Source organism: Ranitomeya variabilis, chromosome 6 (assembly GCF_051348905.1).
Source record: "Ranitomeya variabilis isolate aRanVar5 chromosome 6, aRanVar5.hap1, whole genome shotgun sequence".
NCBI classification, from domain to species: domain Eukaryota; kingdom Metazoa; phylum Chordata; class Amphibia; order Anura; family Dendrobatidae; genus Ranitomeya; species Ranitomeya variabilis.
Window position 1 is genome coordinate 52084401 of NC_135237.1, and position 27948 is coordinate 52112348.

The 27948-nt window shown below is 42.2% G+C and overlaps 1 protein-coding gene and 1 long non-coding RNA gene across 3 annotated transcripts in view; one reads left to right on the forward strand and one right to left on the reverse strand.

Annotated features, from left to right (window-relative positions):
* The window catches only part of SVIL (supervillin), a 227816-nt gene that overhangs the window by 76299 nt on the left and 123569 nt on the right, over positions 1–27948 (forward strand). Inside the window, exons 1-2 of one of the 2 annotated variants that reach the window (XM_077268475.1) lie at positions 14636–15649; positions 26401–26464. In XM_077268475.1, the coding sequence (XP_077124590.1) occupies positions 15589–15649; positions 26401–26464 (125 nt within the window). In that variant the 5' untranslated portion in view covers positions 14636–15588. Of the gene's footprint in view, positions 1–14635; positions 15650–26400; positions 26465–27948 lie in introns of those variants that run through there. The other variant, XM_077268476.1, reaches the window with a different exon arrangement.
* Positions 122–26480, reverse strand: LOC143781730 (uncharacterized). Its single transcript, XR_013216801.1, has 4 exons — positions 26370–26480; positions 26088–26283; positions 2633–2722; positions 122–324 (listed from the first exon to the last, which is right to left on the reverse strand). It is a non-coding gene; the product is annotated as an uncharacterized LOC143781730 (long non-coding RNA).

Consider the following 27948-nt stretch of genomic DNA (forward strand, 5'->3'; position numbering starts at 1 on the left):
TCTCATCCCCATGCCAGGCATTTCCAAAGTGTGTTTTCGAATCACACAAATAACCTCTAACAAGGTTACTGAGCAAGTTCCTGGAACGTTGTACACATTAACCCAGGATAGAGGAATCAACTCTATGTATCTCACTAAATTAGACTTTTCTGATATTGATTTATATAGAATATGTGGTGGACAAACAGATTTGAACTTTTTTTTTTTTCCTCCTTTGGCTATCTCCCCCGACTTTCCGATACGTAGGCATGCTTGGCTCACCTGAACGCTTCTGTGTTCTCGATAAGGAATCCACTTCCATACTCCTGTGGCAGTGTTTTCTCCCTGAGAACAAAAAGGTCAGCCATTGTAAATCCAACAACTAAGAAAAGACTGACAGTCAATTCCAAACAGGTGTATACAGGTGCAAACTAAGAGTAGCTACCTCCCTATATAACTAACAAAGTTGCACACTCTAGAGGTATAGTATGTAAACATGAAATATATGAAATTTAAATTGCATTACTGCTCTGGAAAAAAACAAGAATGCTTAGCGCATAAATTGGCCTATTCATGTATACCCAGCAGCCACGATATTTCAATTCTCTTTGCTTGGAACAAACCTAATCTGATTCCTCTCCTGAGCTGATGACCTAAATAATAATAATAATAATCTTTATTTTTATATAGCGCTAACATATTCCGCAGCGCTTTACAGTTTGCACATATTATCATCACTGTCCCCGATGGGGCTCACAATCTAAATTCCCTTTCAGTATGTCTTTGGAGTGTGGGAGGAAACCGGAGTGCCCGGAGGAAACCCACACAAACACGGGGAGAACATACAAACTTCTTGCAGATGTTGTCCAAGGTGGGATTAGAACCCAGGACCCCAGCGCTGCAAGGCTGCAGTGCTAACCACTGAGCCACCGTGCTGACCTACATTTAAATGGTTAGGTAGAAGCCTGCTGTGATTAAAACCAGGTGATCACATTAGGTTAGGTCCCAGCAAAGAGAATCGCCTTATCCCGGCTGCTGGGTACACATGAATTGGCCAATTTATGCTCTAAGTATTCTTGTTTCCTATTTTCTAGAGCAGACCAGGAATGGGGAGTCATAAGTCTGTAGTCACACAGTAAACTGCACAAAAAAGAGAAGCCACTTATATGAATGCACACCACAAACCAATAGAATGATAATACTCAGAATATACAGACAGGAATTTTTGTTGACAAACCACAACTTCAAAAAACATAAAACATAATTAAAACCAGTAGTACATGAGAAACTTGGTCCATATATAGATGTTACATATAATAAACCAATACCTATTATATAAGCCTGCACACACTTATTTATAATGGGAAACCAACCCTCTGGCTCATGGGAGTAGAAGCACACAAAATAGGCAAGACCCAAATCCCTATGCCGCATGTAAACCCCTAGTAACGGTGAAAATGCGCCGGGGAGAGAAACAAAAACCACCTGGGTGTACTCAGTAACAAAAAGATTCCACACCCATGGAAAAAAAATACCGGCGTGGTTTGTAATCTAAGTGGAGCCAGTGCCTATGATAAGGCAAAAAAAACATGGAATTACCCACATGAGAGAGAGGAGGAGGAAACCCCGTCCCCGTGGCCAGGCCAGTACGGACCAAGAGACACAGCCCAACGCATGTCACCCTACAGAAAGGGCTTCGGCAGGGGAAGATTTAGTATTTAGTATTGTATAGTATTGGTAGTGCGCTCTTTATGTCTATTTGGCCTGTAGTCACACAGTGACTTGAATACTTATCGATTTGGACGTGACTACCCCTTTAGACTATCGGTCGTTATCAGTAGGTTCTGACAACTCTATTCTAATGTGTATAGGGGTCGTTATTAACAGATCATGAATCAGAAGGTACCTTCACATTAACGATGCCGATCGCTGCAGCGTCGCTGTTTGGTCGCTGGAGAGCTGTCACACAGACCGCTCTCCAGCGACCAACGATGCTGAGGTCCCCGGGTAACCAGGGTAAACATCGGGTTGCTAAGCGCAGGGCCGCGCTTAGTAACCCGATGTTTACCCTGGTTACCAGCGTAAAATGTAAAAAAAACAAACACTACATACTCACATTCACGTCCCTCGCCGTCCGCTTCCTGCAATGACTGAGCGCCGGCCCTAACAGCAGAGTGGTGACGTCACCGCTGTGCTGTACTTTCACTTTACGGCGCTCAGTCAGTGTGGGAAGCAGACGGCGGGGGATGCGAAGGGGAGTATGTAGTGTTTGTTTTTTTTACATTTTACACTGGTAACCAGGGTAAACATCGGGTTACTAAGCGCGGCCCTGCGCTTAGTAACCCGATATTTACCCTGGTTACCAGTGTAAAACATCGCTGGCATCGTTGCTTTTGGTGTCAAACACGACGATACACGCCGGTGTGACGACCAAATAAAGTTCTGGACTTTCAGCAACGACCAGCGACATCACAGCGGGATCCTGATCGCTGCTGCCTGTCACACTAAACGATATCGCTAGCCAGGACGCTGCAACGTCACGGATCGCTAGCGATATCGTTTAGTGTGAAGGTACCTTAATTGATGGCTGCTGTATGTGGCACATGGGAAAGTCTAGCACCAGTAAAAAAAATAAATGTCTAACATTGGCTACCTGACTCCTCGGAGTTGTCTCTCCCAACTTCCGTGTAACTTCTGGTTGATATCCCACAGCTACAAGACCAGGACATGTGACTCCGGCCTACTAAATAGAATCATGAGCAACGATTGTAATTTTAAAATAAATAAATAAAAATGTATTGATATAAAATTGGAATATTGAAATGGAAGTGCACAAGTTTAGAAAAATAATTTATGGATTTTTATAAAGCGTCAACATGTACAATCATTATCCTAAAGTTATGCCTGTGATGAGTGTCCAGAAACACTACTTTGAAGATAAAACGCTTTACTTCTATAATTCATCATTTTCGTTAACTGTATATAAAATAAACCATTCACAAAGACACTCTGTACTTTCTGGATGTGTTTGGATTTGTCTTCATTTCTTTACACTTGGAGGATCAGTCACATAAACTAAATCTCTTAATTGTTGCTCGGCGTTGCGGTAAATTTAATTTGGATTTAAGCTAAAGTTGGCGCTGGTACAGGTATGTATTCAGACAGCTGTTTAAGGCTCTGTGCTATTGTACGTGTTTCTCCATAGCTTGTGCAGAAAAACTGCGAATAAAGCTTCAGCCTGGGGTCAATGCTCATTCAACGGTTTCTTTAAAGTAGCAAAAAAATAATGGTCTCTCATTGGAGGCATGTTATTGTGAAATTCGTGATGTGCTAATATTCAATCATTTAATTAAAGGGTTAAAGGTAGATGATGAAAATGAAGAATAAATCCCTTATGTAATTTCACACATCTGCCTTTTCTAGTTAGCAGAGTAGATCGAGGCCCAGGAGAATATTCTGAATTAAATCCTGGCTGCCATGTGACTTGGCACACAGACCTAAAAAAATAAAACACAGGTAGGGGTTCACAAACCTTACTGCTAATAAAAACGGTAATAAATCTGTACGGGACTGATCATGAGCTCACACATGTCATTGCTCCCAAACGGTGGATGTGGTTTCCTTATATTAGTGTTTTTCTCAGGCTGTACCCATCACATACATAATATAAACATATAGATGTATGTATGTATCTATCTATCTCTATCTATCTATATCTATCTATCTATCTATCTATCTATCATCTCTCTATTATCTATCTATCTATCTATCTATCTATCTATCTATCTATCTATCTATCTATCTATCTATCTATCTATCTATCTATCTATCTATCTATCTATCTATCTATCTATCTATCTATCTATCTCATGGACAAGCAACCACTACTTCCATGTGTGAATACTGACTTTTTTCCATTAAAGTTGCATTAGTGATCATTAATAGCAGAAAGGTTTTGGAAAATGCTCCATCCTCCTGACTACTATTTTTAGATGATCCAGATGTTAATAAAAACCACATGTATACATTTGCATATTATAAGGCTTCATGCACATGTATAATGAGCAGTGCGAACTGTCAATACATCACTTTTACAAGTACAGGAGCCATTAGTGTACCTACAGTGGGTGAAATAAATATTGAACACGTCACCAATTTTCTAAGTAAATCTTTTCAAAAGGTGCTAGTGACATGAGATTCTCACCAGATGTCGGTAACAACCCATCCAATCCACACACGCAAAGAAATCAAACCCTAGATGTCCGTAAAGTTGTGTAATAACTAGAAATGACACAGGGAAAAGTATTAACACACTTACTGAATTGTAATTAATACTTTGTACAAAAGCCTTTGTTGGGAGTGACAGTTTCGAGACTCTTCCTGTATGGAGAAACTAGTCGCATGCATTGCTCAGGTGTGATTTTGGCCCATTCTTCCACACACACACTCTTTTTACATCCTGAAGGTCCTTCTATCAATTCTAATCTTTAATATCTTCTATACATTTTCTATTGGATTCAGGTCAGGTGATCGGCTCGTCCATTCTAGCAGCTTTATTTTCTTTCTCCAAAACCATTTGAGAGTTTCCGTGGCTGTGTTTGGGATCGTTGTCTTACTGAAATGTCCACCCTCGTTTCATCTTCATTATCCTTGTAGATGGCAGCAGATTTTTATCATTAATGTCTTGTTACATTTGTCCATTTATCCTTCCCTCAATTACATGAAGTTTGCCAGTGCCGTATGCCGAAAAACATCCCCACACCGTGATGTTCCCACCTGCAGTCCAATCTTCAGTGTTATGGTGTATTTAGTGTGATATGTGATATCCAGTACCTTCTGGCCTCCAAACAAGTGTGATATGGCATCCAAAGAGTTCAGTTTTGGTCTCCCCTGACCAGACTGTATTTACCCCTTTTTTTCCGTTTCTGGCTAAATGTTGAGCAAGTTTTCAACGCGCTAGAACTTGCTTTTTTGTTAAGCAATGGAGACTTGTGTGGTGAGCATGCATACAAGCCATGGAGGTTGGGAGCGTTACTTACAATGGTTTAGAAGAAAACTAAATCTGCTGATTCCAGGTCTTTCTGTAGTTGTCCACTGGTGGTCCTTGTCTCTTGGACACCCCTTTTTCATTCTTTTCACTCATTTCTCTTGCGGGGAGCACCTGGCTGTGGCCGGTATGGTGAAATGATGTCCTGTCCACTTCTGGATTATGGCCCTAATGGTGCTTACTGGAACCTAAATTAGTTTAGAATATCTTCTATAACCAATGCAATCAGTATGTTTGGCAACAATAAGGTTGCAAAGGTCTTGAGACGGCTCACTGGTTTTACTCATCATGAGAGAATTTAATTTCAAAATCGCCTTCAGAAATATATTTACTTTGAGAATTGGTGACGTGTTCAGTACTTATTTTGCCCGCTGTATATATGCCTCTGATTTCATATGGATGGTTTTACTGATACTTGCGAATCTGGCCACATGGTAAATGGAGTATAAGTTTGAATTTTTAGATCATAAATAAACCAGACTCGCCTTACTAATTCCCGCTCCTCCTCTTATAGTGGCCAGGTTCACCTGCCAATCCCTCTCTGGCATGAGACCGCTGTCACTGGCCACAGTGATGACCAACTGTATGAATGGCAATAAGTGACAAATGTCAGTAATGAGGTCCTATTGTAAAAAAGCCAGGATGCATGTTATTGACTGTTTTTTTTATTTATTATTTTTTGGTATTCCGATATAAACTGTCATTTTTTAGTGGCTAAAAGGACCCTCTCTTGGCATCAGTGTTATTATAGAGATCTTTTATTATGTATGATGGGACTTTTCCAAGTATAAAACTGAAATAAAAGCATGATGTGAACAGGCCCTAGCTCCTATAATGCCTTCCAAATGTGTAATAAAATTCATGATTTACTCCGTGCCAAACACTGAACTTTTGAGATCCTGAAGCCTGTTGTGGGTTTAGTGAGGTTTTGTTCCCCAGCATTATTCCTTATTTAATTTGATTTGTATGTTTAGATTTCCATGTCATTTTGCTTTTCTATTATGTGAAGGCAACAAAGCACAAATTCCTATTATTAATTTGAGGCAACAAAGCACAAAGTAGGTTGTTCTGCCAGACCCCAAAGTGAGAGAGGTTGAATTGGGACTGACAAAAGCAACAATGAGCGAATGTTAATGCTGCAATCACAGGTTTTTAAAAACCGTTTTCTGGGGCGACAAAACTCTGCACTGCGGCCACAACATGTGAATACATCCACAATTGTACTGCGGCTTTTAACCGCAGCAGCCTTTCCACTGGTTTCCTGCACAATCACTGAATCATGTAAGGAAGCGGTTGTTTCACCTGCAAAACTGCATGGCCACGCAGATGAAACCTCCGGTTTCCCTAGTTTGACTTACAAAGGGACATCTTGGAGAGACTGCGGCAGCACAGGGCTGCTGTGGTTTATAGCTGCAGCTTTAACGTAGCCTTTAGAGGAAACCTTAAAATATATAACGGCTAAATCAGATCTCATACTTTGCACTGATAAGGGGCAATATACCTTGAAACACGTGTCTGTAAACTGGGATTCTGGTTTGGATATTATCCCAAGTCATGTGACAAGGCTCGTTAAAGGGTCGACATTGATTTTTAGGTTTGCTACTTCCTATAGGTGGCGCTAGAGTTCTAGTCTTCTTCCTCAGACACGTTGATTGAACACTAATGAGACTCTGATTAAAAACGGTGAAGAATATTGCTGTTATTTTCATAAACCAGAGGCTCATTGATGTCTGAATAAGCCCTTAGGCTACGTTCACATTTGCGTTGTGCGCCGCAGCGTCGGCGCCGCAGCGCACAACGCAAACGAAAACGCGGCAAAACGCACGCTAAAACGCTGCGTTTTTGGCCGCAAGTTGGACGCAAAAAAAATGCAACTTGATGCGTTTCTTGCGTCCAACGCTTGCGGCCATGCGGCGCTAAACGCAGCACAACGCATGTCCATGCGCCCCCATGTTAAATATAGGGGCGCATGACGCATGCGGCGCCGCTGCGGCGCCCGACGCTGCGGCGCTGACCGCAAATGTGAACGTAGCCTTAGTCATACAAGGTATTTTGTGATTTTATTTATTTTTTAGCCATTTTTATTTATAGCCAATATTGTAGTATTGTATTTCTGAAAGGCTGATCTAATGCAGGGGCTTATTACATACATTTCTCCCTATAGTCTGCTGTATGGGTTGGAATAATCCCGCAGTTACATTGTATAGATGACTTTTGCATCTGTTTTATATCACAACACATGGAATTCTTATTTTGTTTTATGGAGCAATAATCATTCTATGTGCCCCCATATAGTGGCCCTGATATGTCGTATGATGGATCTCGCCTGCTGGTTAATGGCTGCTCACTGAATAAAGTGGCAAAGCTACATAATAAGAGCAGGAATCCTAGATGAAAATGCTTTATACTACTTTATTTAGCAGATTAATGCATTAGTTCTATTCGGAAGACTGGTCAAAGCACCACTCCAGCTTTTTTTTTTTTTCATTGCACCCCTGGAGTGGCGCTTTAAATGTAAGTCTCCTGCCTCCGCCGTCATCCGTTTCCAGCGTCGTTCCGGTTGGTCTCGGGAGTAAAGTGAGCTGCCGGCAGCTCCAGTGTTTCATGTAACGGAGCAGAGGTCACTTTTCAATACATCTCTAGGAAATCCTTGTTCTGGCTCTCATAGACTTGCATTGAGAGTGTAACGTAGCTCCTAACTTCCCACCAGTTAGAAGTTATGGCCACAAGATGGCGCCGTGGCACTGAAAAAACCTGAAGAATCTGGAGGGGTAGTATGTGATTGGGGGGTTACATTTAAAGTGCCACTCCAGCGATGAAAAAACTCAAAATGTTGGAGTGGTGCTATTAAGGGTATGTTCACATGAAATTAATTTTGGAGTGGATTTTGCTGTAAATACTCTGTATAAGCTTCCAATTTATTTATTTACATTGGAGCAAGGGGTCATTCTAATCTTTGGCTCACGGGCCCACGATTTGTGGCTCTGCCAGCTTGGTGCATTAGTACAAAGTATACCTAACCGCTATCCTGAAGGGCTACAAATGGTGACTTGTGAGCAGCCCAGCACAGACTGGCAGATTTGGATGCATGTATGCTGGGGTATCTTAAGGTGGACATAGGATGATATTGCCAAATAAGAGGGTTAGTTGAAGCTGGAAGCGATAATGTGGAGGGAGAATACTGGGTGTTCCAAGGTGGATGTAATTATACTGGCTACAAGGGAGAGGGCCACAAGGTCGTTGTGACTTCTGCGGGGAAGCTTTGGCTGTTTACCAGTAATGGTGGGCTCTGGATATGGCTTGTGACCATTTGTCAGAACTGAATTTGGCTCTTAAGGCAAGATAAATTGTGGTCCATTGCAGTAGAGCGTAGAAGACGAGCAAGGAGTCGCTGAACGCTGCTGGAAAAGATGACTGGTTACGCTCTTCATCATCAAACACCGGTTGTCAGAGGCCTGTTGAAGGCACATTTTCAGTGCAGCATCAAAGTGACCATACACCTACTTTTTGAGCCGTCGTCCTTTCCATCAGCGCTCAGTGAATCCTTGTTCTTCTCCTACATTGTACTGTACTTACTGCGAAGGCCATTGTGCATAACCGGCATAAGGAGGGGCGGCCGCTGGTCCTTTCTTTACAAGATTTTGGGCAGGCTTGACCTATTTACAAGCGCATCCCACCAAGGTGAGCAGTTCGGTCTTGTACATTTTATTCCCTGCTGATGGATAAAAACAAACGCAATATGGATGGAAGGCAGATGAGAATGGAGATCAAAAATAGGCAGTTTTCAGTGGGTGAAAGAGGAGTTTTTGTTTTTCACTTGTGTAAACTTAGCCTTTCTTAACCCTAAGGCTATGTGCACACGTCAGGAGTTTCTGCAGAATGTTCCTGAACAAAACCGAACTTTTTCTGCAGGAAATCCGCATGCGTTTTTTTTTCGTGTTTTTTACCGAGTTGTTTTTTGTTTTTTTTTTGGAGCTTCCCAATGCAATTAAATAGCGGTAAAAACGCAAAAAATCTGCAAAATTAATGAACATGCTGCGATTTTTAAAAAAATGCAAACATTGCGGAATGCATTATAAATGATGGGATGCATATGTATGCGTTTTTTAAAGTGTTTATCGCGTTTTTATAGCGAAAAAAACACGAAAAATCCTGAAGCCTAAAGCTGTACACTATGAAGCACCGGTGTTGTCTTACGTTTTATTTCACCCCTCGTTGAGAAAATGTGCATGGTTCTGTTATATTCCAAGGTGGGTTTTTTTTAATTTTTTTTATCATTTTCAATATAGAAAACTGATTTGAAACCAGAGGGTCTAAACCAAAACAACGAATGTAAATTAACCTCTAAAAATATCTTTATTAATGAGTTATTGAAACGAAAGGCATAATGATCCCAAACGGACACAACGCGTGTTCACTAATGTTTAATAAGAGAGAAAAAAATAGAGCTGCTGTCGGCACCCTAGTGAAGGACCTGTTCTGTATTCCTGCCCATCAACGGAAGTTGGCACCCTATATAGCAGGGGTCCCCAACTCCAGTCCTCAAGGCCCACCAACAGGTCATGTTTTCAGGATCTCCTTAGTCTTGCCCAGATGATAATTGCATCACCTGTGCAATACAAAGGAAATCCTGAAAACATGATCTGTTGGTGGGCCTTGAGGACTGGAGTTGGGGAGCACTGTTATATAGGACAGTGGCGCCCCCGATATCCCTATTCCACCCTATATTAGAAAGAAAAGACTGGAAATTAAAGAACAGGCACTAAATGTGAGAACCCCAAATTAGACTGCAACATCTGTCACCCTAATGGAATTGGTGTGTTTTTTATTGATGACCACCAAGCCAAAAAACAATGATCAAGGAGGGGTAACCCACCTAAATGGTATATCAAAGCATTCCCAAACTTTGGGCGTATACCCACCCACAGAGACCCTACAGGGCTCACAGAGATAGGGAAGAGTCTGAATAGCTCAAATGAAATCTAGCTGGTTGGACGGCCTTACCCTGGTTGTACCTGATGGCTGGCTCCCGCCTGGCTGCAGCGGTTGGCACCCTATATTGCAGGTGATGTGGCGCCCCCGCTCAACGAAGGCTGTCCCTTATTACCCCAATACAGCCCTCACAACAGTACCTTATATGTAAATATATCAGATCTTAGATCAATGGCCGTGCCAAAGGCATACCCTATTGTCAAAATTGGCCACTTGAGATTATCTGCACGTGTCACCCCACCACTAACCACACATAAGCTGATGTATTAACGGGTTGGTTAAAAAAAAAAATATACCACATCAGACATAACATGATCTGACCTCATTATCCAAGCCTCCCGATGAGCCAAAGGGTGAAACTCAGAGGCAGCTACCTTTACCTACAGTCTGGATGAGTCCTACCTTACCGGGTTCCTTTATGTTGTTACCCTGTCTATTTATCTATCTATGCCTCCTTAGATTTGCTAAGATCCCGATTTTGATATTCCCTAACCAACCCGTTAATGCATCTGCTTAGGTGTCAATCAGATGCAATATGGATGTTCTGTATGGGATCCAATGTTTTCATTTTATTTTATTTATTTTGCACACCACAGACTTGAAAGGGAGATTCTCATCCAATCTAAGGGAGCAAATACTTTTATGGAGAATTTGTTTTTCTGGCTCAAAAATGGTTTCAATTACTGACTTTTTTTTTTTTTGCTTTAGTTGATTTGGTAGTCAAATTCAGAGCATTTATTCTATTTCCAATAGGTGGCGCTAGAGTGCTAGTCCTTTTACTCTTTTAGGAGGCAATTTGTGTATTTCCCAGAGGAACAGTGTATGGCCTATAAGCCTCCGCATATTGGCTTCTCACTCCACAAGGAAAACGTTACACCTTGGATCTCGGTCAGAAGCCTCTCACCTAGCCAAACTAGATCTCACACTTTGCACTGATGAGGGGCAGCAGCCCAAAACAGTCTGCAAATTGAGGTTCTGGTTTGGCTTTTATCCGAAGTCGAGTGGCAAGGCTCGTTAAAGGGTTGATACTGACTTTTAGCATGGCTGCTTACAATGGTGGCACTATAGAGGTCTAGTCCTTTTCCTCTCTCAAGAGGCAATTTACATATTTATTCCAAGTTGGAAATGCCCAAAGAATTTACATGTTGCTGCTTTTTCTACGTGAAATAAAACCGCGCCATGGGCGGTGAACGTTCTCCTACTGACATAAATATGAAGCGTATTTGTTATATGGATTTTGGACCAGAATCTTCTCCAACAATTTATGTAAAAAAAAAGAACATACCCTAAAAAGAAGCAACCTATCAAGTGCCCTATAAGTGTCCACATTTTGCCCTAGAAAGTAATAATGTCCTCTGTGTGCCCCTTTGACAGTCACCATAACCAGAGGGCCCCCAAACAATAAGTGCCCACCATTTTATAATGTCAGTCTCCCTCCTGTACAGCCCCCTCTTCATAGTATGATGCTCTCCTATACACAGTATAATGCCCCCTCACTGTATTGTGGGCCCCTCTCACTGTATAATGGCTTCCACAGTAGCCCCCACATTATATCATGGCCCCTCAGTAGCCCCCTCTCTGTATCATGACTTTTAGTAGCCCCCACACGGTTATGGCCCCCTTGTTGCCCCCACACTGTCATGGCCCCCTTGTAGCCCCACTATTTTTGCAGGACCTCCGTACATTATGGCCATAACACTATTTTTTATTTTTTTTTAAATGATCTACTCTTCTTACCCCAGCGAAACAGTGGCAGGTCCCGGGCAGACGAATTTGATGCCTTAATTACGTCTCTTCTCGCTGGACCTGCCATTCTGTAGGACGCAGGACTAAATCTACCTACAGCCTACAGGGCGGAGAGTGGCAGAGCAGGGAGACACTAGCTGGGCGCGTTGGGCAAGGCGATACAGGTAAGAGCTTGGCTCCGAGTGGGCCCCTCACAGCGAGGGTCTCGGTGCGACCGCACGCTCCGTGCCTCCCGGTAGCTATGCTACGGCTATCCACTCTTGAGGGGTGGTTGTTTGAGGAAAAAAATGTTTTAAATTTGACCACTCAGCAAATTGAAACAGAAAAAAGACCCCATGCAAAAAAAAAAATCTCTGGCTTGTTCGTGGAATTTTCAGGGTGAAAAATTAATGTCAAAAACCTGTGCGAACATACCCTTTATATACGTGAATGTTTGTAGGTGCAGCAATCCTTAGGAGTTGCTAAAAATGAAAAGATATGTCAGTTTTCAAATGTTCATTACTTCAATTGAAGGATTTTACTGTGACGCGAAATCTTCTTACAGCATCTCCGAACAGCGGCTTCGTATGATGCCCACCGAGGAGAGTCTAGGGGTAAAGGTGCGAGTACTTCTAGCTGAAAAAGAGGATTTGGGTTTGTACCGCTGGCACCAAGGAAATGCGCACATCTGGGGAAACAGCAACCTCATTTGTTCCTTTTGTTTTTTTTTTTTTTTCAGATGATGGTAGAATTGAAAGGCTTATATGACAATCGGTTGACTCAATTATTTTATGCACCTATAATTTCACCACTTCTACTGAAATTATAGAAGATGGCAAGAATCAATCAGTACTTTGCCAATGTATTTTTCTCACTGTGATTATGCAGTATTTTAAAAAATAAATTCCTGTTTCAGACCAGTTGCTGTCTATATGACCACCAAAGGCTTCATGCAGAGCTGTTTTTTTTTTCTCAGGCTGAAAAAACAAAAATTATTTGACTTTTTGGTTTCAATTCATTAAATGGTCAAATTTGGTGGTGTTGTTTTTGTTTTGTTTTTTAAGTACATACATCTCAACTCGTGTGTTTTCATTTAAATGAATAGGAAAGTTATTTAAAGAGACCAGGTCAAAAGTAAACAGGATTCTTAGTGGAGTAGTGGAACTATATACAAAAAAAAAAAAAAAAAATCTGTGTCATTTTTGTCTTTATAAATCCATCATGTGGTTCCAGAGATATTTTATGGCCACATACCCTTGGTAAAGGTAATAGAAATTAGCATGAAATAAAAATCCCCTCCCTCGCAGATGCTGCCATTCACAGCCTGGCAGCGTTGAGGCAGCTTGATCAACTGTCGAGCCGTCATTGGCAGCGCCTGGGCGGGAGGGGGTGAAAGCGCACGACTCCAGAGAAGTCTCTGAAGGAACGCCCAGTTGCACTATAAGCAGAGGTTTCACATAGTGCGCTCCAAAATCTCTGTAATGGAATGACACGAAAAGTAAGAGCCACAGTCAGCGGCTGCTCAGGGGTTTTTAGGAGATATATTTAGCTTTTTTATTTTTTTCGAGCAAGTGACAGGTTCTCTTTAAATCCTTTTTGAATCTGCTCCAAAATCCCAGTATACCCTTAGATCTGTGTTGTACCTCTGTTATTACTTCTGGAAATCTATGAATAAGGCTACTTTCACACTAGCGTCGTTCGACGCTCGTCGCAATGCGTAGTTTTGGAGAAAAAATGCATCCTGCAAAGTTGCCCGCTGGATGCGTTTTTTTTTCTCCATAGACTTTCATTAGCGTTGCATTGTGACGGATTGCCACACGTCGCATTTGTCGTGTGACAAATGCATCGTGTTTTGGCGGACCGTCGGCACAAAGTTCCATGTAACTTTTTTTTTGTGCGTCGCGTCCGCCATTTCCGACCGCGCATGTGCGGCCAGAACTCCGCCCCCTCCTCCCCAGACATTATAATGGGGCAGCGGATGCATTGAAAAACTGCATCCGCTGCCCCCGTTGTGCTTTTATTTCACAGCATGCGTCGGTACGTTGGGCCGCTGTTAGCGTGAAAGTAGCCTTAGTCTACAGCTGGGAGTAACCATTCACCTTCCCAAATGGCGTGTACCTACAGTGTGCCATTGCTCAGTAAGTACTGACCATGTCATACTGTACAGGAACAAACACCTAGTTTATTCATAAGATATTCCAGAAGTCTTATTTGTGGAGTAAGATTATCTACTAAAATCAACATATCCGGAGAACTTACAAGTATATCCTAGGGTAGGGCTGTGATTGATACTTTAATTTTTTGTATTCTTTAAATCCCCAAATACACTACAACTTTGCGGTGTTTTTGGAAAATCACAGCAAAAATGCATCTTATAAACTGCATCATGCCTTAAAAATTGCATACCTAATTAATGCAGAGGGCGAAAAATTGGCTTGTCAGTAGTGATGAGTGAGCCTGCTCGCCACTCAGGTTTGCATTGGGGTGCTCAGTATCGCTGATGCTCATGCACCATGCTAAAGTTCCTGCCCCGCATGTTTCGTGGCTAACACCACCCCAAAACATGCTGTAGGTCCAATTCTTTAAAGGGAATCTCTCACATGCTCAAAAAAAGTAGTTAAATGCCTTGTAAAAAATCCCTGAACTTGCATGATTCTGCCACGTTTTTCTGTTTTGCGCTGCACCACTCCATTGCAAAGATATTCACATTTGTTGCTTTTGCAGCACAGTATGTGAAATCTTTGCTTGCAGTCCATCTGGACGTTTCTTCAGACTAATCTGTAGGTATGCGCTTTTACCCCTCCCTCCCTCCCAGACACTGCCAATTACAGCTTGGTATCTGATTAGCAGCACCTGGAAGGAAAGGGTGAAGGCAATACCCCCCCCCCCCATCAGACAACACTGAAGAATTGCCCAGAAAGCAGAGATTTCACATAATGTACTTCAGAAGGAACAAATGTGATGTGACAGTGTAGCTATGCAGCAGAATCATGGGAGCTCAGGAATTTTTACATGGCTTTAGCTAAAATAGTTTTCGTTCAAGTGACAACCAAAAAGTATTCCTCCAATCTGATGGCTACAATATTACATAAATCACTTTTTTTTTTTTTTGCCTTTTTAACCCCCGCAGCTTGTAGTAAAACCTCCTGTTCAGTACGTGAACCATGTTGCGGTCAATGAATGAATCTAGGTTGAAGCCTAATCAATTATGTGGAGCAGCTGAGCCCACGCATTGTCCTTACATCATTCTCCATGACTACCTCTGTCATTTCTGGTATTTAATGGGGAGATTATTGTCTGATATTACGCATGATGTGAACCACATGTGCGGCGGTGACTTCCATCGGATCCCCTGGACTGTGTAGCCTGTACAGGGCTGCACCGTCCTACCTGTTTTATTAGCCGCGTCCTCCTCCTTCGCACAGCAATCTTTGCACTATCCTGGCAGCTGATTGAAGTTTATTCTCCTGGAAGTGACTTTTTTTTTTTTTTTTTTTCCCTTCTTTGATTTTTTACTTCCTTCTGCTGCGTTAGTCTTTTTTCATTTTGTTAATTTGTCTTTTCTGAAGCATCTGTTGTAATTTTGGCCCAATCTGCACTTTTCAGCCGCATCTGACCCAATCTGCACTTGAGTGCCTAATTTCTGTCTGTAATCTGATTACCGGCTTGGTTTGCTCCGGCTTCCCAGCCCATTGCTATGCGCTCGCTGTGCTTAGTGTCTCCAGCCTGACGGCTTCAGTGCAGGATTGGGAAATTGCTGTCTCCTTGCTGGAACAGGCCTGGAGCCGGGGTCCTCTGCCAGGGTCCTCTGTGCCTCTGCTCCTTGGGATAACTGACCAGGCACCATGTTTAGGAACCGGTGGATCTCCACTTATGTGGGAAGCGTCATCTGCCCCGAGGATCCAGGTTTGTGTCTCAAGCAATTAGCACGTTGAGCTTCATGTGATTTCTTATCATTTTTGTATCTCGCTAGTTTCCAGCACATTATTATTATTATTGACGTTCTGTTGTTTTCTATCTTCGTTCCTTTTTTTCCCCTCTACTCTACAGACAGATTACACAGATCTGCTAACGAGATTATGTCGACTTTGCCTCGTTAACGTTGAATGTCACAAAGTTTTAATCCAGATCTACCATATTTGTGTTTTGTCTTTTTTTTTTTTTTTTTTTTTTTTTTTTTGTTCCTAGAGTTTTAGTTATATATATTTTTTTTTTTTGGCACATTTCTACTTAAACAGCAGGAAGAGATTTATCTGTAGCGTTGGGAGTGTGATTTCAGGTAGCGACCAGTCTGTACACAGCTGCAGCCCACGAAAGAGTGGTCATTGCATTGTGCTAGGAAGTAGGGAGGTGAACCTTGTCGCTGCTGGCACAGCGGGTACAGAGTCTGGATCTTTACTAAGTAGCTGCTGATTGAAATCTTATGCACCATGACCTCCGAGTTATACATTACTGCAATACTGCGCCCCTAGACTTATTGTCCCATCATGTGTGTCATAGTATATTCATGCACATTCTACATTTATATTTACACAATATTATTACACCTCCTACTATACAATGTGATAGGATCTTGGAGATGGGATATTTTTTGCCAAGATTCATTACTGCCAGGAAAGAAGAATCCCTATAATATGGCACCATTGGCGGCATATGGAGTGTTAGGGCTCATTCACGTATCAATACTTTGCATTAGTGTCTGTATTCCAAAACCAGGAGTGGAATTTACCGAGAAAAACTAGAATTGAAAGATTGACACCTGTTCTGTTTTGGAGACATTCCTGGTTTTGGCATACAAATACTGATAAAAATAAACCTGTCTGAATAAAGCCTTATGCCGTTTTCCCACGATCAGTATTTGGTGAGTTTTTGACGTTGCAGAATTTCTGAATCTATTATGTATATTAGCTTACTTACGGTTTTCATTGTTTTGTTGTTTTTTGTTTTTTTTTTAAACATGCTTTTTTGTTGCCGTTTTTTCCCCCCACTCATTAGAATGGGTGAAAACTACAGCGAAAACACTGAAAGAACTGACACGCCGCAGAATTAAATTTGCAAGGAAAAAATAGGCAACGTCTGCATGAGACTTCAGGGATGTCTTTTATTTTGCTGGTACTAGAAAATCTTTCAGGTTTTGTGACAAATCTGCTCAGAAAAAAGCAAAACAAATAAGCAATGTGTCCACAGGCCGTACTGTGTATTATGGAGCTCTATGGGCTGCCTGCCACTTTAATGTCTCTGCTGTCTTCTCAACAGTGGTAGTAGTGGTGTAAAACACACATATATAGCTCAAAAAAGTAAAGGGAACACTAAAATCCCACATCCTAGATATCTCTGAATGAAATATTTCAGTTGCAAATTTTTATTCATTGCATAGTGGAATGTGTTCAGAACAATAAATATAACAATTATCAATGTAAATCAAAATATGCCATGGAGGTCTGGATTTGGAATGATACTCAAAATCAAAGTGGAAAATCAAATTACAGGCTGATCCAACTTCAGTGGAAATGCCTCATGACAAGGAAAAAATGCTCAGTATTGTGTGTGGCCTCCACGTGCCTGTATGACCTCCCTACTGTACAACGCCTGGGCATGCTCCTCATGAGGTGGCGAGTGGTCTCCTGAGGGATCTCCTCCCAGACCTGGACTAAAGCATCCGCCAACTCCTGGACAGTCTGTGGTGTAACGTGGCGTTGGTGGATGGAGCGAGACATGATGTCCCAGATGTGTTCAATTGGATTCAGGTCTGAGGAACGGGCGGGCCAGTCCATAGCTTCAATGCCTTCATCTTGCAGGAACTGCTGACACACACTTCAGCCACATGAGGTCTGGCATTGTCCTGCATTAAGAGGAACCCAGGGCCAACCGCACCAGCATATGAGCTCACAAGGGGTCTGAGGATCTCATCTCAGTTCCTAATGGCAGTCAGGCTACCTCTGGCAAGCACATGGAGGGCTGTGCGGCCCTCCAAAGAAGTGCCGCCCCACATCATTACTGACCCACTGGCAAAACCGGTCATGCTGAAGAATGTTGCAGGCAGCAGATCGCTCTCCACGGGGTCTCCAGACTCTGTCACGTCTGTCACATGTGCTCAGTGTGAACCTGCTTTCATCTGTGAAGAGCACAGGGCGCGAGTGGTGAATTTGCCAATCCTGGTGTTCTGTGGCAAATGCCAAGCGTCCTGCACGGTATTAGGCTGTGAGCACAATCCCCTTCAGTTTGTTTGGCACTCAACCATCCTCATGGAGTCAGTTTCTAACAGTTTGTGCAGACACATGCACATTTGTGGCCTGCTGGAGGTCATTTTGCAGGGCTCTGGCAGTTCCTCCTTGCACAAAGGTGGAGGTAGCGGTCCTGCGGCTGGGTTGTTGCGCTCCTTTGGCCCCCTCCACGTCTCCTGGTGTACTGGCCTATCTCCTGGTAGCGCCTCCAGCCTCTGGACACTAGGCTGACAGACACAGCAAACTTTCTTGCCACAGCTCACATTGATGTACCGTCCTGGATGAGCTGTACTACCTGAGCCACTTGTGTGGGTTGTAGAGTCCTTCTCATGCTACCACGAGTGTGAAAGCACAATCAACATTCAAAATGACCAAAACATCAGCCAAAAAGCATTGGTACTGAGATGTGGTCTGTGGTCCCCACCTGCAGAACCGCTCCTTTATTGACGGTGTCTTGATGATTGCAAATTTTTTCCATCTGTTGTCTATTCCATTTGCACAACAGCATGTGAAATTGATTGTCAAACAGTGTTGCTTCCTAAGTGGACAGTTTAATTTCACAGAAGTTTGATTTACTTTGAATTATATTGTTTGCGTTCCCTTTACTTTTTTGAGCCGTGTATGTATGTATATATGTGATGCGTGTGTGTGTGTGTGTGTATCTCTCTCTCTCAAGAGAATGCCAAGAGTGTGCAAAGCAGTCATCAAAGCAAAAGGTGGCCACTTTGAAGAACCTAGAATATAAGTCATATTTTCAGTTTCACACTTTTTTAAGTATATAATTCCACATGTGTTAATTCATAGTTTTGATGCCTTCAGTGTGAATGTACAATTTTCATTGTCATGAACATACAGAAAAATCTTTAAATGAGAAGGTGTGTCCAAACTTTTGCTCTGTACTGTATGTATCATTTTTTTTTTTTTTCTGGTATATTACTGCACTGGGTGGCCGTTTCCTTGTTACAAGTGTATTAATTTTTTTTACTTTTTTTTTAATTGATGGATGAATAATTTTCACAAACTATCAATGATCAAATATTTCAAATGTTTGAAATTGTTGCATTTTGATAAAAGCCTAAAAGTCGGGTGGAAATGTGCTGCTTCCAATGCGCCAAATTTATTCATATATTACATGTGAAAAGTAGAGATGAGTTAGGTTCTCGCTGCCCTGGTCCGTCATCTAGTCCGGTTCTCTGTGGCTGGCACTTACTAGGTCTCATGATGTATATTATGACCTCGCGGGGTCTAGTAAGGGGTGAGGTCTAGTAAGGGTCGGCGCCAAGGATGGCTGTGTGGGTGGCGCCAAGGATGGCTGTGTGGGTGGCGCCAAGGATGGCCGTGTGGGTGGCGCCAAGGATGGTTCACTTAGAAGTGAAGATGCCACCCCTGGAGCTGCACCAAAATACCATGAATCGAGTTGCTCCTCTCTAGTAAAGATGCTGCATTATGGCGGTGTTCCTGCATGACCTCTGCGTAGTCCATAGGGACTTGTTGTTCCGCCATACATGCCTCATGTGCAGGGGAGCTCGTCGTTCCCCCTTCTGCGTGTGGTCAGCTGCATGGCCTGCCTCTGAGAAGAGATTCAACATTACCTTGTAATGATTCGTGCTTTCCTTAATGAAGTGAAGGAAAAACTCTGCAATCCGATTAGAGCGCTGTCACATTGGGGAATCGTTTCGCACAATATTTTCCAGAGAAATTTAGAACTGGAAAATTTGAAGATTTGTTTCTCAAACCCAAGTGTCATTTTTCTTTTTTCTTTTCTCCAAGTTGTGTTTATTCTGGCTGGCCTACAAAGGAAAACCTGACGGCACATTTTTCTGCCAGGGCTGCAGCCGGCCGCTGTGCCACTTCATTAAATCTGATCTGAATGGCTTGTGAGTGTTTTGCACAGCTCCATTGTCCCGGTGTGGGATGTCCATTCCTTCCCTGCTGCTGGCGGCATCGACGTGTACCCTGAGTGCTGCGGCAGCGGATCTGTGCATGTGACAGGTGTTCTTGGGTTCAGCTTTGCGTGTGGACATTGTAGGCTATTGTTAGGTGTTAGAGGGTAATCTATTGGATTGTAAAGTGAAGGTTAACACTCCTATACACATTCTCTTATCAGTTATTCTGCATGCACTCACAAGCTTTCCTGTAATAGAGAAAGCAGATGGCGAGAGTTCAGGTTCCTTTAACTGGGTGACCAAAGCTCTGCCCGACCGCTGCGTGTGACTGCACCCGAAAGGGGCTGTTCACTTTTTATGCCATTCTGACCATTTTAAAAAAGTGCGTTCTCTCCTCGTCCATCTCCCAAAATTCCTGTTGGTGCTCCCTGGTCCCCCATCTTAAGTTCTGCTAGTGATGATGTCCTGACTAGGAACCCCCTGATCAGCTGCAGCCAACCACTTTTTGAGACTGATCACTGTTGTCAGCTAAGTAGCTGAATTGATCATTCCCTATATTTTGATAGACTAAGAATTGTCATGGGCTAGGAAAATGGATGAATATTTAATTTTTAAAAATAAGAATTGCACAAAAGCAAAAAACAAGTCGCCTGACGCCAACACCTTCACTTCAGTTGGAGCTCATATGGATTCATTAAAACATACAACATTAAAATATTGTACAGATACGATGTTCCTGCTCTGTATAAAGGTTTACTCCCGATTACCACCACCCGTGCCGGAAGTCAGACCCCCTCGCCAATCAGATATTGATTACCTATCTGACACATTGGATTATCAATATCTTAGGTCCTGGATAACCACGTTAAACCTTTGTTGCCAATTTTTCACCAACTGATGGTGGCCGGCAGTCTGCTGGCAGATTTTCTTCTAGTCTGAACTAGCGCTTTTTATCTTTGCCGCAAGTGAAAGTTTGTTTTTCTTTCTTTCTTTTTTTTTTTGTTTGTGTGTGTGTATAATACAAATACTGTATTCTTAATTATATTACTACATGCACCCATTTCTTGGTCTAGTGCTGCAGCCATTTTTTTTGTAACCCAGGGACACCCCCATTTAGTTGGAGGAACTTTAGAGCATGGATACGTAATATCTGCTTGGCCATGATCAGTCAGCGATATCCCAGCGGTACAGTACCCCACATTTTGTAGTGGCTTTCCCTGGTATTAGTCCTGTCTCGTTCACTTGAATAGAACTGAGGAGCATTGAGTTGCAATATCAGGAACAGGCTCTTAAAGAAGCACTCCTCCTCCTCTTCCCATCAATGTTTTTATCCTCTTAAATTATCATATTATATAGCGCTGTGTACTTACAATTGCTCATTTTGCCTTTCTACCTAGATAATTCTTATTTTCTCTTCTCTATTTAGAAACATTAAGTCTCTTGTCCCTGCATTTATCACTCCCTTCTTCACCTCCTCCAGCTGCTCTATCCTCCCTCTGCCAGGGACTATTGCATTAAATTCTCATACATTGAAAAGTGACCTGCTGCCTCTACATAGAGCTTAGAAGGATTCAGCTAGTTAGTTTTTAATCACATGATGTCATAGACCTAATGGGAAAGAGAAGAATTGTCTGGGTAGAAAGACAAAATGAGCAATTGTAAGTATACTGTGCTATATAATGATGATTGCAGTATATTAGGGGATACAAACTTTCGGAGGAGTGCGTCTATGTACGGAGCTGTACCTAACATAGGAAATTCTGGAAAACTCCATTAATCCAATCCTGTGCTATCAGTTGTGTATAGAGGTAATATCTGTCGTCTCATAAGGAGCCTGTTAAAAAAAATCTTTATTAAATTACATAAAGTTGTCTAAAATAGCACTTGCAAGATCTTGCAATCTAAATAAGTAAATTAATTAAATACAGTAAGTTAAATAAAGAGCTTGATCTGAAAAACAATTGCCAACATTAAAAAAAATAGAATACATGAACACAATTTTTATTTTTTATTTTTCTAAACAATAGGTCATTTTTGGATGACACCGGTGCCTTTGATAAAATGAGCAGGTGATGGCTAAAATGACTTCATCATCATTAGAGGACACCCTGACCCTTTGACCAGTCCAAAAATAATAAAATTGGAATATTTCCATGGACTTCAACAGGGCAGAAAATGGGGCCCTGGAGCGAGCGTGAGGCACAGTAATATATAGAGTATTGATGTTTTCACCTAGATATGAAGGCAAATCTGAAGTCTCTTGTGATTCTAAATATTCTTTCCCTGTCACATACGCAAACACTTTACAGCACTTTAGCGTTGTTACACATTTCTCCCTTGACAATAGTGCAAGTAAGGGATTACTTTTTAAGAAAAAGAAAAAAAAGCCTTGTAGTCACCTGCCTCTTGGTAATGCATTGATTTATGCTAGACTATTTTATTTTGGATTCTCACAAGCCCAAATTTGAATTTCATGCATTTTTTTTCTTTCTTTTTGACACGTGAATAAAGGGCCATCAGGATTAAGGCCCCCATACACATCAGGCTAACATTTGTCAAACCTGCCAATATTGATGCGTTTACCTTACCAAAAGTGTATTTGGACTCTGACTCTCACCTGACAAATGATGTCGGAGGAGTTAAAGAAGCACTCCTCCTCCCATCAAAGTTTTTATCCTCTTAATATATTGCAATCAACATGTTACCGTGTTTCCCCGAAAGTAAGACCCTGTCTTACATTAATTTTACCCCAATAAGTGCCACCCTGTCTTACTTTCGGGGGAGGTCTTACATTAGCCGAAGGTAACTGCAGCGGCTTCGTCAGGGGAAGTGAGTGTAGTGGTGGTAAGAACCTACATACCATATATACGGACCAATCATCATCCGGAGTGTATACAGCTGGGTTGCCGCCATGCAGGAGGCGGAAGTGAGGAAATGCGCGCTGATCGCATAGAGGGAGGAATAGACGCCGGAAGTATAAGAAGTCTCCATGGAGATACCCAGACCCAAGGAAATGGGCCGACCGGAACGAGGACGGGGGAGAAGGGAAAGAAAGGGGAGGAAGAAAAAACACACTGAGCTGTGCTGGGGCTTGTAGTCTGCCTGCAGGAGATCACTGCTCCCATATGGGTCTGCAGGCATTGGTGCACTGTGCCCCTCTCTCTGCTCCTGGCATGGCTGCACTATGGGGCCCCACATGGGAAAAGTGCCTGCACCACACAGCTGTGGCCCCTGGTGCACGTGGCCTGTATGGAGCGGCCGTACTTGTCTCCATCGCCCTAAGATGCTGATCCTCAGTGAGGTAAAGACCCCACTAGTGCGACACTGGCTGCTCCGTATTAGGGAAGCGCTCCTTCCTGGCTCCACACTCCCCCATCATGGTATATTTATTAGGGAAGACCTCCAGGCCTCCTTGTATACATTGTTGGTGCTCGCTCTCTAGAGGGGCCGGATGTGGAGTCAGGGTCTCGCACGGTAGAGGGGCTGGCTGCGGTGTAGGGGGCTTGCACAGTAGATGGGCCGGCTGCAGAGTCAGGGTCTCTCACAGTAGATGGGCCGGCTGTGGTGTCGGGGGCTCTCACTGTAGAGGGGCCGGCTGCAGAGTCGGGGGCTCGCACAGACAGCTCTCTCCATGTAAAAAAAAAAACGCTACATACGCACCTTCTGTCGTCCTTCATGTCCCTCGGCGCTTGCCGCACTGACTGTCTCAGCGCCGGCCGGCCGTAACAGCGGTGCCCAGCGGTGAACCGCTGTTACTGCAGGTTCACCGCTGGACTCTGCTTTACGGCCGGACGTCGCTGAGACAGTCACTACGGCAAGCTCCAGGGGACGTGACGGACAACAGACGGTGAGTATGCAGTGTTTTTTTTTTTTACTTTTACCATGGTATCCATGGTAAATATCGGGTTACTAAGCGCGGCCCTGCGCTTAGTAACCCGATGTTTACCATGGATACCAGTGAAGACATCACATTTCACAGCGGCCCCCCAACCCTGCCTTACATTCGGGGGAGGCCTTACATTGAAGGACCCCCCCGTAACCCCCACCCTGTCTTACTTTCGGGGGGGTCCTACTTTCGGGGAAACACGGTATATAGCACTGTGCACTTACAATTGCTTATTTTGCCTTTCTACCCAGATAATTCTTCTTTTCTCTGTTCTATGTAGAAACGGGAAGTCTCTTGTCCCAGCATTTATCATCACCCTCAACCCCTGACCCAGCCGCTCCTCCTACCTCCAGCCAGGGACTTTTGCATAGCTTATAAGGATTCAGCTGGTCAGTTTTTAATCACTTGACATCATAGACCTAATGGAAAAGAGAAAAATTGTCCGGGTAGAAAGGCAAAATGAGCAACTGTCAGTGCACAGTGCTATATAATATGATGAATACAGTGTATTAAGGAGTCAGAGCTGAGGAATACCTTATTGACCAGTTTGAGTGGTAGCAGCTTCCTATAGTTGAGGGGCAAAGCAAGAGGTCAAAGGGAAGAATTAATAATTGCAGTGTACGCTAATCATACCCCGGAAACGTCAAACCGAAAGTCGTTCTCTACTTTTGATCAACTGAGATTTTAGAAGACCAAATTAAAATAAAAAAAACCCTTCTGTATATTTTGACCTTTTAGTGGTGTCCTATTGTCATTACTAATGTGATGGTAAATACAATATTTTTAGATGTGATTATTATTGTCTTGTCATAGTTGGGAATTTGACAGATGAACTTTAACACCTCCTTGCCTAATCCATGACTAGACAAACCGGTCTGTTTGGGAAACCAAAATGGCATCTTGTTGAATTGGCAATAATGACTCTCGCATGACTCAATATATTTCAGCAGTGTCCCTGGTGAAGTTAATAAAAAAGTCAAATTTTCCACTTTTGACCGAAGTATCCAAGTTATGGATGGAGGAGGTATCTTTATATACAGGGAATAGTCGTTTTGCTTTTCGGGTTTTTCCTTTCCTGCTTTGAAGAACCAACTAAACTCTTAAAGAATATGGTTGGAAAGCACATGTTTATTTGCAGCACAGAAGTTCCAAATACTAATGTGAACCAAGTACATCTGAATGTCATCACATCAGAATTTGGTGACGTTAACTGGCGCCAGGCTAAAACCCTGTATTATGGGTCAGGTAACTGGTACTTTGGCCAACACAAGCTAATCGAATACGTTGGTGAAATGTTTTGTGTGGTTGTTTCGTTTGTTGTTCTAAGGCAATGTTTTCCGTTCTCTTAGAATCTAGTTCTGGACCTAAAAAAAGACTAGGGATCCGATAAATATATTCTATTTTTTGGGTTATCTGTTTGTTTCCATCGGCTCTATTCAAATAGCGCCACAATCTAAGTTATTGATAGTTGGTTTCCTGAAGATACTTCCAGCGGTGAGCTGACTCTCCCATTTCCCTTTATAAGTGAATCTAAGTTATTAGTACATTAAGATCTAATTTTTGACTTGGATGGACCAATCTGCCACCTTTTGCTCTATTCACACTATCGTTTCCAGTTCTGCTCTTCAGTTTTTGAATGTAGAGCTTGAAGTGACCCAGAAGAGAAAACCAGGGAGACCCCCACTTCTGCTTCAGTTTGGAACGATTTGTTAACAGATCTCATTACCCAATGAATCCTTTTTATCAGACCCTAAAATGGAACATAGAAACAGGTTTTGAGTAAGTTGTGTGCATCCTACTCGCCGATCAGCGAGACTGGTGAATGAAACTCCAGCCTTAACGAATCTGTTCTAATATCTCTTAGGATGTGTTCTACCTTTCTACGGAACCATGCAGTAGACTAATTGGTAGGGGATGTTTGTTTTTTTTTCTGTTTGAAGCAAAAGGTTATCCTGTGGGATGTATGTCTATCTTGGTACTGGGCTTCTGTTCTCATACCCCTGCGGTCAGTGTCCTGGCATCTTAGACTTTCTTGCCAACATTTTAATGAGATGACACAATTCTTGGTGACTGAGTAAAGTTACCATTTATAAAATCAGAAATCCACATCTCCAGTATTATTATACCATCCAGACATATCATAGCTCAAGGCCTGCAAAAACTTTTACACTTTTACATTTTAATGCACTTATCCTCCAAAATGCGTTGAGTCTTAGATGTATTTGTTGAAAACATTTAAAGAAAGGCAAATGGTATTTCTAATTGATCTATATTGATCATTGAATAGATTTCAAAGCCATCTCAAATATATAAAATATATATACCGTATCTAATGTGTCATCGCTTACCTCTCCTCTTGGTTTAGCATATCTGGAGATGTGTTGCAAGATGTCCAGCTTTAAACCGATCAATTTCTCCCCAGCTCGTGGTTGTGATGTGAATTGCAGCCTGACAAGAGTTTTGCATGTTGTATTTCTTTGGTCCGTTGCCATTCTTGGGCAAATGTCAGCTATTCGAACTCTTCTGCTCTTGGCGTAAAGGATCCTAGTAATTTTAGGAAGGGGGTACAACAGCAATTTGTATTAATTTTTAAAATGCAGCCTACATACAAAATGAAATGTAATTCTTACCTGATCACTTTTTTTTTTTTCTTTTCCTAAGGTTTCATTAGAGAAGGTCCAATCAGTCATCGAAATTCAAGACTTCAATTAAGGAAAACCTCAAGGTACAATAAAAAACTATACCGTATGACCTAATCAATAGATAGAAAACCTCTACTGCAATTCTCAGTGCTATAGAAACCATTAATTAAAACTGGGATCATCCACTTCTCATAATGGCTTAACCGAGCATCTGGACGTGCTTGTATATTATGTTCGAGTCTCTGCAGCTGCATGATTTACGGCTGTTAAACAGCCTCAACTCATGGGGAATTGCCTGTTTGTTGCACAAACCCCACGTGTTGAGGCTGTCGCACGAGCGCATATCATTTATGTGCATCTCCTCCTTTTCACTGTTCTATTTGTGGCGTAAGAAAACTGGCTGCAGCAGGAGCCTCCCCCCACCGTCATGTCTGCAGTAGGAGAAAGCGACTGTTAATTATTAGTGATGAGCGAATGTGCTTGGATAAATTGTTACCCTTTTTTTCTTTACTAATCCTGGATAGCCCTTTTTACAATGAGAATATTCTAAAAATCTCAAATTTTTCTTTTTCGTTTTTGTTTGAAATTTTTGAGCACACACCCTTTGTTTGATGACTAAGCCAAGTGAAAAGCAGTTCATGTGTGTGGTCACGGCATCCAGAGAGCACGGAGAGTTTAAGCCAAAACCATTTCCTTCTCTGAGCAAAAAGGACATTCAGTTTTGGGTTTTATCCCCTTCCAACACGCATTCCTCCACCCCACGTCGGCCTGGAATCTCTTATCTGGGCACATTTCGGAGCTTACATTGTGCCAGGCAGCTCGGAGATTTCCCTTTTCATTAGACAAGGGGGGATCCTGGAGTTTTCTTCTCTTTCGAATTCTTTAAAGCCTGAGGCCGCGTCACTTCTAATAATGAGGGTATTATATCAGCGTTTCCGAGCTGCAGTTATTCACCAAGTGCCCTCCGTTCTCTTCTTTTTATATGGTAATCAGCTATGGTCTATTAGAATTGGTAACAAGTTCAGGCCCGGCTTTCCAGGCATTTTGTTGCTCCCCGATTACATTTTATATATGGTTTGATTACTTTTTTTGGATGCAGTGTGACCTAGAGAATATATATTAAAGCTTTCCACCCCACTAGTAATAAACACGGTCAGCAGTGATGTAATATTTCCACAGGATACGTTCCCGGTTTGTTTTCATTTAACAGTTCCATTACTGCTGTGACCTCGTGCGTCTCTGGTGGGTTTCAGTATCGGGAAGTTAATCTTGTGTCAAATACCTTTCAAAATGAATTTTTGTTAAAAGTTTAAAAAATAAAAAAGAGCCTGTTTTTTTTTATTTTTTTTTATAATACTTTGTAATGTTTGTTTAGCTATAGGTAGGAATCGGAACAAGCAAAAAAAAAATTGTAAAAAATGTGGTTTGTGATATTTAATGAAAGTCTTATAGTGAAAAGTTACTTTTCTCTAAAACATTCAAAAAGTCAAATGTTTGCTTAGACCCATTGACAGCTCAGTTCTAATACTTTAAGTGATTGCATATCACAAGGCTTACAATTGGTGAG